The 9,029-nt window shown below is 41.3% G+C and overlaps 1 protein-coding gene across 2 annotated transcripts; it reads right to left on the bottom strand.

The window, feature by feature from the left end:
* Window positions 1-1,167: 1,167 nt before the first annotated feature.
* On the bottom strand, window positions 1,168-7,467 carry LOC307017213 (uncharacterized protein). Of its 2 annotated transcripts, none has more exons than XM_079646764.1 (5): window positions 7,331-7,467; window positions 5,990-6,135; window positions 3,396-4,030; window positions 2,429-3,217; window positions 1,168-2,156 (listed from the first exon to the last, which is right to left on the bottom strand). In XM_079646764.1, the coding sequence occupies exons 2-4, from the start codon at window positions 6,093-6,095 to the stop codon at window positions 2,828-2,830; spliced, it is 1,131 nt and encodes a 376-aa protein (XP_079502890.1). In that variant the 5' UTR covers window positions 6,096-6,135; window positions 7,331-7,467; the 3' UTR covers window positions 1,168-2,156; window positions 2,429-2,827. The 2 variants fall into 2 exon arrangements, with proteins under 2 accessions (XP_079502890.1, XP_079502891.1); XM_079646765.1 differs by having other exon boundaries at window positions 2,502-3,217.
* Window positions 7,468-9,029: the final 1,562 nt, after the last annotated feature.

Genomic DNA, 9,029 nt, shown 5'->3' with positions numbered 1-9,029 from the left:
TAAACTACAGGCCTGCCTCTCTCCTCCCGTTCCTGTCTAAAACACTTGAACGCGCTTACTTTAAACAACTCTCCTGTTATCTCCATCAGAACAACCTTCTTGATCCGCACCAGTTTGGTTTCAAGGCAGGTCACTCAACAGAAACTGCTCTCCTTGCTGTCACTGAGGAACTGCACACTGCAAAAGCAGCCTCCCTCTCCTCTGTCATCATCCTTTTGGACCTGTCCAAGAACTTGGAGTTTCAGGCACTGCACTTTCCCTCCTCACCTCATACCTCAAAGACCGCACCTACAAGGTTACTTGGAGAGGGTCCAAGTCCGACCCTTGTCAATTAACTACAGGGGTCCCTCAGGGCTCTGTTCTCGATCCCCTCCCCTCCTCTTCTCCCTGTACACAAACTCGCTCGGATCAGTCATTAGCCCGCATGGTTTTTCATACCACTGCTACGCTGACGACACCCAACTAATTCTGTCCTTTCCCCGCTCAGAGACCCAGGTCGTCGCACGCATCTCTGCTTGTCTAGCGGACATCTCTCAGTGGATGTCTGCTCACCACCTCAAGCTCAACCTGGACAAGACTGAACTGCTTTTCCTTCCGGGAAAAGATTGTCCCACTCTTGACCTAACAATCAACATCGGCACCTCTATTGTTTCCCCGACTCAGACAGCAAGGTATCTGGGTGTGACCCTAGATAACAAACTGTCCTTCACTGCAAACATCGCTGCTACAACCCGTTGCTGCAGATACACGCTTTACAACATCAGGAGGATACGTCCCCAGCTGACCCAGAAAACAACGCAGGTTCTGGTCCAGACTCTTGTCATCTCTCGCCTAGACTACTGAAACTCCCTCCTGGCTGGTCTACCTGCATGTGCCATCCGACCTCTGCAGCTCATCCATAATGCAGCTTCTCGTCTGGTCTTCAACCTTCCTAAATTCTCCCACACCACGCCGCTCCTCCGCTCCCTTCACTGGCTTCCGGTAACTAATAGAATCCACTTCAAGACAATGGTACTTGCGTACCACACTGTAAAAAAAAAAACTGTAAAAATCTGGCAGCTGGTGCTTCCAAAAACGTACCGTCAAATTACAGTGAAATACCCTAATTACAATAATGGGAAAAAAACGTAAATTCACAGTAAATATAATTAATTGCATTTACAGAGAAACACTGTTATTTTACAGGTATCTTCCCTTGTTTATTACGGACACAATTTAGAGTTAAGCATGTAAATACTGTTATTTTACAGTTTTATCCTAAATTATTACGGTCAAACACCTTCAATAAAGTGACAGAACTTAAAGTTCAGCTGTGAAACACTGATATTTTACAGGTTTATCTGCTCTTTTTACAGTCAATAACCTTTAATAAAAGTACAGCACTAAAACTTCTACTAAAACCCCGTAAAAAAACGGTCAAATGACTGGCAGCAGCAAGCTGCCAAACAAAATCATAACATTAAAGTAAAAATACTTTAACTGAAATAAAGTGCAAAAGCAATTCATATACAGGAATTGTCCTTAAAGATTTTACAGGAAAACACTTTCCTCTCTTTTCAAAATCCATTGTCTTAAAATGTTACATTCAAATACCTTAAATACAGTTCTGATGAGAAAAACAGTTTTTTACATTTTTTTTTTATTAGATTTGTATGATCAAACACTAAAATAAATACAGAACCTAAAGTTCTACAGCTAGAATACTGTTATGTTACAGCTTTTTTCTAACATTTTCCAATCAAACAGGTTCAATAAAATGACATCACAAAATGTTCTGTAGGAATTACTCTGAAAACTTAAAATATAAAATTATTTGTAGAATTATAGTACAACTAATTAATAGAGCATTTCATATTTAAACATCATATTTATAAACAGTAGAAACAAAAAGTAAGTTTAATTTTTTAAGATGACTTTGAAACATTCTCAACTGAAAATAACAGGAATTACAAAATGGCACATTGTCAATTTGAAGGAGCAGTGTGCAGGATTTAGTATGTCTAACAATGGGGATGTAGGTTCCAACCAATGGATAACTTGTTCACTCACCCTCCTAACCCAAGTTTGTAGGAGAATGTATATTGGCTGCAAAGAACTTGAGGCCCAATCGTGTTTCCTCTGTCCATTCTGCGCTACTGTAGACGTGGCAGTGCAACCTAGAGGACAAAAAGATCAGAATCAGAAACAGGTTTATTGCCAGGTAGGTTCACACGTACGAGGAATTTGACTAGGTGTCGTGGTGCATACATACAAATAAAAAAATAAAATAAAAAAAAGTACACAGATAGCGAACTATATTAAGAACACTAATACAAATATAGTAAGATAGCAATAAAATAAAGCAGTAATTTACATTGAAAAAGAATGCAATCAATTATAGAATATAAAATATGTGCAGTAAGCAATATTTAAACATTGCATTATTTACCATCCTGTGATCTCCATTATGTAATGCATAGTCTGCGTTGTGGCTGAGGTAAAGTGTCAGTGGGGGGGCGGACCTTGTTGAGGTGGCGAGTGGTTTTGGTCCTGATGGAGAGAGGTTTTGGTCCTGATGGAGAGAAGCTCTGGTCCTGAGGTTCTGGTCCTGAGGTTCTGGTCCTGATGGAGAGAGGTTCTGGTCCTAATGGAGAGAGGTTTTTGGTCCTGATGGAGCGCAGCCTCCTGCCAGAGGGGAGGGGGGTGAACAGTTTGTGTCCAGGGTGGGAGGGGTCGGCCACTATCTTCCCGCCTCAGGGTTCTGGAGGCGTGTAGGTTGTGGAGGGATGGCAGATTACAGCCGATCACCTTCTCTGCAGAGCGGATGACACGCTGCAGCCTGCCCTTATCATTGGCTGTGGCTGCAGCGTACCAGATGGTGATGGAGTATCCTTGGCTGTGCTTTTTTGGTGAGGGAGCAGATGTTCTGCTCCCGTTTGAGGTCCTGGGCGATGATGGTGCCCAGGAAGCGGAAAGACTCCACAGCAGTTACTGGGGAGTCACACAGAGTGATGGGGGCGGGTGGGGCTGCGTTCTTCCTAAAGTCCACAACCATCTCCACTATCTTGAGAGCGTTGAGCTCCAGGTGGTTGTCCCTACACCAGGTCACCAGATGGTCCATCTCCCACCTGTAGGCAGACTCGTCCCCACCAGAGATGAGTCCGATGAGGGTGGTGTCGTCGGCGAACTTCAGTAGCTTGACAGACTGGTGACTGGAGGTGCAGCTGTTACGGCCCGTCTACATTACAGGCATCAAAAAATCTTGAAGCTGGGCGTGTCTGGAGCTTGGCGATTTTTTGCGAGCAACGCGACCAACAACCAATCACATGAATCTCCCGCCCCCGACATACAAAGCAATAGCAATGTTAAAACGAAGTAAACTGGATATAAACTCTCCAAACAGGCGAAAAACCTACCAGTTTCACCCACTGTCTCTGCCACCTCCCTCCATGCCTGGTTCCTCCGGTTTGTATCCCGGTAAATAGTTCTGGTCGTAAAGAACCGGGTGATTTGCTACCGTAATATCTCGTTTGGAATATGAGGAAATTAACTGGCTCTCCCAGCTTGCACGCGGTTTGATTGGCTAGCGCTTGCACTGGCGGGATTTGCATAAACGGGATTTGATTTGCTGATGCCAACTCAAAAGTTGAACATTGTTCAACTTTTGATGCCGATAGATGCTCGTGATGCTTGCAAAGCCATGCCATGCTCCCCACAATGCAGTTCGGCGAAGATTCAAAATCTTCTACGTCACCCCATTCAAGTGAATGGGCGAAGCGTTGAAAGCATTTTTCGATTAGTGTAGACGGGCCGTTGGTGTACAGGGAGAAGAGCAGAGGGGAGAAGAGCAGAGGGGAAAGAACGCAGCCTTGAGGGGAACCGGTGCTGATGGTCCGGGGGTCAGAGACGTGTTTCCCCAGCCTCTGCAGGTGGAGTCGGGCACGTGCAGCTGGGAGAACTTGTCCTGCAGCAGAGCCGGGATGATCGTGTTGAAGGCGGAGCTGAAGACCACAAACAGGATCCTGGCGCAGGTTCCTGCTGTGTCCAGGTGCTGGAGGAGGAAGTGAAGTGATTAGTAAACCATAATGATGGATGTTATTATCAGCAGCTGCCAATAGATCCCCTACATCTTGTATGATGGACCTTTGAAGCAGGGTTACACAAAACACACACACACAAAATAGTAAAACAGTTATTAAGAGCATCCCAAGAGCATTGATCCTATGCTAAAACTTCCAGAACACCAACTTTCTAATACCTTAGAAACGACAACTAGCCATTGGCACGAATGTAATGCTTCAGCTTCCTACAACTTTAAAGTTGTGTGGACGTGGCTCTATGAAGAGTTGTTCATATTTTTCTCATTATTTCATAAGTTTAGAAGGGGGGAACATAGTCGAACAAAATTTACCTTTTGTTAATTTTACCTCGAGTCAAACTTGTGCGACTTGTTTCTGAAATCCCTTTCTCTTAAAGTGAATACATAAAATAAAAAAACAGTGGAGCTTACCCTAAAACTAACCACTGGATTGCTTGTCTAACATGACCTTGTCCATAAATGTGTTACGGGTGGGAACCATTAAACAAACCCTCCAAGGCACTGCGTGTTAGCGAAGTACAACTGGGATTTCGAAGAGGAAGATATGCTTGTTCAATTCTTAATAAAAAAGAAAAACCAACAAATGGAGCACTTGAGTTTTCATTAGCAGCGCCTAGCTACAGCTGTGGAGCTTCGGTCAATACCACTAACAGTCTATTTCCTTAAAATGGTACATATCGCTGAATCTATATTTTCATCTTCAGGTGATTACATCTGCATAATGTCCCTGTACAATGAGATTCGAGCATTTTGTAATCCAGTGAGGAAATTCAAGACCAGTAAATATTGATTGATTAAACAACACTAAATAACATTTTAGGGTTTTCTTCAAACTCAGACTCTCTGCTGCTTGTCTGATGATCTTTGTTGAACAAGGTCTGATTGTCCTGTACATGTACAATGTGGGGTATTTTGAAATACTTTACTAAACCACATTCAGTGCTTCCCCTACCATAGTCTTGGAGGGGAGCTGCGCCCCGCCAACGGAGCCCCGCGGCCCCCTCCCTGAAATTCGAGGTGTTTAAAAAAAAAAATGACATATATATATATATATTTTTTTTTTAAATATAGCATCAAATTGCAAATAATCTATATCTACGGTCACTTTTCACATTGAACATGAGCTCTTTTATTAAATAAACTAAATGCTTTCATTTTAAGTTGAGTTTAGCATTTTTGACCCGTCTACACTACAGGCATCAAAAAATGCTTTCAACGCTTCGCCCATTCACTTGAATGGGGTGACGTAGAAGATTTTTAATCTTCGCCGAACTGCATTGTGGGGAGCATGGCATGGCTTTGCAAGCATCACGAGCATCTATCGGCATCAAAAGTTGAACAATGTTCAACTTTTGAAGCTCGATGCTTGGCATCAGCCAATCAAATTCCGTTTATGCAAATCCCGCCAGTGCAAGCTCAGCCAATCAAACCGCGTGCAAGCTGGGAGAGCCAGACCGCAGTTCATTTCCTCATATTCCAAACGAGATATTACGGTAGCAAATCACCCGGTTCTTTACGACCGGAACTATTTACCGGGATACAAACCGGAGGAACCAGGCATGGAGGGAGGTGGCAGAGACAGTGGGTGAAACTGATAGGTTTTCGCCTGTTTGGAGAGTTTATATCCAGTTTACTTCGTTTTAACATTGCTATTGCTTTGTATGTCGGGGGCGGGAGATTCATGTGATTGGTTGCTCGCAAAAAATCGCCAAGCTTCAGACACGCCCAGCTTCAAGATTTTTTCATGCCTGTAGTGTAGACGGGCCGTTAGAAACACCGATGCATTAATCAATAACAATAATCCACAGCTCCTCTCTCTGCTCCAGAGGATTTAAAGAATATATCAGCAGTAAACCTAGGGGAAACACTGACATTCAATATTATGTTAGACACAAGTTAGTTATTACTCACATATCAAAGTCTTTTCATCTGCAAGATGGAAGAATAGCTGGGTGCTGCCTGGAGAGACTGATGAGGAGTCACTGGCTGGCGTCAGCAGCTTTCCACACAAAGCCATCACATCTTCTCTTCCATAGTCTTCACTGTCCACTGGTGCTCTGTCAAAAGAGTGAACATCACAGCTGTCATGGTAACCCTTTGTTACACAACATACAACCAACATGAGTCAAAAGTGACCCAAATTAGTTTAAATTGTAAATATCTTTGCAATAAATTACTTCCAGGAATTCTTCAATTAACCTGTTTTTGATCAACACCAATTCTAATTTTCATTTTAACTTTCTTACTTTTTTAAGTAAAAATCATGTTTGTATCACTACACTTCTAAGGCACAACATGGGTAAAAAGTTACCTGTATTATTTTCCAATGTTATTTCATGCATGGCTGAGTGTTTCTTTAAATACATTGTTTTTGATTACCACAAATCATTATTTTAATTTTCCCGTTGTTATTGATGAACTAAAATAGTTTATGCCAAGTGTGATACAAATGCAAGTAAAATAAAGATACTTTAATGATAATTTTGATAAAAATAATAATTTTAGCAGAGATTTGGACCAAGCATGTATGATGTAGTAATACAACAACTATTTTAGTTCACACAGTGTGACATTAGCTAGTCATGTTAGCTTGTAATATATAGAGGAAGTTAGCCAAACGTTAGTGGTTAGCAGTTTATGCTAAGCTAGCTGTTGGCTACTGAACATTAACAAACTGGATTCCGCAGTAAAAAAGCTGTGCAACTTTACAATAAGATTGGCCACAACACTGTGACACCCTGCTGCACGTTTATGTGTAATCGTCCCGCGTTGGAGACGAGAGGGTGGCGGCAGCACTGCAATAAGCTGTAAGCTAACGTTAGCAGCCACCTTGTTAACGCTGTATAGCCCGATTGTCCCGCTGGTGGGACATCTTGCAAGAAACAGCATCTCAGGACTTCTTAAAATGTAACAACCTATTAATGATGGTTACCCACTTAACGGGAAGAAATTCAGCTAACTGACGATATTAACCATTTTTAACTAAACGAAACACAAGTCTAAGTGCTAACGGGGCTAACGCTACTTTAGCACATAACTCGCAAAAGCGATCTTTTTTACTTCATGCTATCTGCACAAACGTATCATATATGAAAGCTGAGATTCCACACAGATTCCCTTAAAGTATATGTCTCATCACTCAAAACTCACTGAACTAGAAGAAGAAACGTAACCTTAAATACACAATTAAACATTCACAAACTAAGGATTATCTAAATACATGTTTAACTCCATTAAAGTTGCAGGACTCACCAGATCTCAAGTCTTCTGTTTTCTGTTGACGTTCCGATGCTCATATTTAACGTGTAGATGTAAAACTATCCCGATATTAGTCCATAAACTCTCGAGCAGACACACAGACAGCTGTAGCTCCAGCAGGAGGAGACCCGCTCAAACTGACGTGGAAGTTTCAAATTGGATTGAAAGGCGCGGACAGTGCTCATTGGCAGGTTTTTTCGATGATGTTTATATCAACCAATCAGGAGTATTGTGGACTCATTCCAATCCTGCTTGTCTTGTCTGCTGTTTTATGGCTGGATTCCATTTCAAGTGCTTTTTACATACATTTTACGTTTTTTTTATTTGACACTTTCTTTTTACTTTTAATTTTTTTTTAATATACTATGAAAACTACTTTATTTACACAAAATCATTTTTGGGTATTTCTGCAATATATTAAAATGTTTGTGAAGATGTATACATTTAATTAACATTTTAGAGATGCTTTATAATAAGATTTCTTTGTATTCTACAACAGTACATAATGCAGTTATTTTTTGTTTTTTTACATTTTGTTCCATTCAATTTAAGGTTTTACTGCAACAAAAAAAAGAAAGTTGCCTTCATTTTACATGCAGTAACATTATGTGTATTTTATGTGTTTTTACATAGAATTCAATGTAATTTAACATTCAAGACAATTAAACAATGGAATTATCCTGTAAAAAAACGATAATTTCTCATCAAACCAATTTACAGAATAAAACCTTTATTTATTTTAAATAAAAGTAATTTACTGTATTTTTATGTTATTTACACTTAATATAGAAAAACAAGAAAGGTCTGTAAAATAATACAGTCATTTCTGTGAAAAAACTTTTTTTATTTTTTACAGTGCATGCTGCAAATGGATCTGGCCCTTCCTACATCCAGGACATGGTTAAACTGACACCCCAGCACGTGCACTCTGCTCTGCATCAGCCAAACAGCTTGCTTCACCCACACTGCGAGGGGGACCGAAGTTCCCATCAGCAAAAACACGTGGGTTTGCTATCCTGGCTCCAAAATGGTGGAATGAGCTCCCCATTGACATCAGGAGACTCTGGGTGCTAGTGGATCGCCGGAGCTGTAGATTAACATGTACATGCTTATTGTATTTGTAAGTGCAATGCCTGTAGCAGCATGGAGCATGGGCTGGACCTGTATTTTACAGGAAAGGAGTGAGCAGAGGGTTGAGTTGTCGATTCTTGTTCAGTTTTCTGTGACTATCTTCCTCACCCTCTCAGACTTGGAGCTGCGCTCGCTGCTAAAGCGACGCGCTACCATGGAAACCAAACAATGGTGTAGCTGTAAAGAGTGGAAACAGTCGTGAGTAAATCTGATTTTGTCAGAAATGCGGGAGAAATGCGGGAGAAATATGACCCCGGGAGGACACCGGGAGAGGGCAATGAATTTGGGAGTCTCCCGCGAAAATCGGGAGGGTTGGCAAGTATGACACACACACGCACACACACACACACACACACACACACACACACACACACACACCATGTTCGTATTTAGTCTCCTGATTTTAAATGGGAAGTCAATCATTTGAGTATTCTGTTAGAAATTAAAATCAATGTTCTATGGCATAATTTAATTTAAACATACCGTCGGCTTTGAAAGCTGTTTTATTCTGAAAAAAACTGAAGTTCTCGCACAATCTTAATGACAAGCTTTTATTCTGAAA

This window comes from Notothenia rossii (assembly GCF_949606895.1).
Source record: "Notothenia rossii genome assembly, chromosome: 8".
In the NCBI taxonomy this organism is placed as follows: Eukaryota; Metazoa; Chordata; class Actinopteri; order Perciformes; family Nototheniidae; genus Notothenia; species Notothenia rossii.
This window is presented reverse-complemented; position numbering and strand designations above follow the sequence as displayed.

Coding starts and splice junctions, on each gene's coding strand:
- LOC307017213 (XM_079646764.1), bottom strand. CDS start 6,095: ATGGCTTTGTGTGGAAAGCTGCTGACGCCAGCCAGTGACTCCTCATCA. Junction 4,031..5,989: donor AGATGAAAAGACTTTGATAT/GTGAGTAATAAC, acceptor TTCCTCCTCCAG/CACCTGGACACAGCAGGAAC. Junction 3,218..3,395: donor AGAGACAGTGGGTGAAACTG/GTAGGTTTTTCG, acceptor CCTGTAATGTAG/ACGGGCCGTAACAGCTGCAC.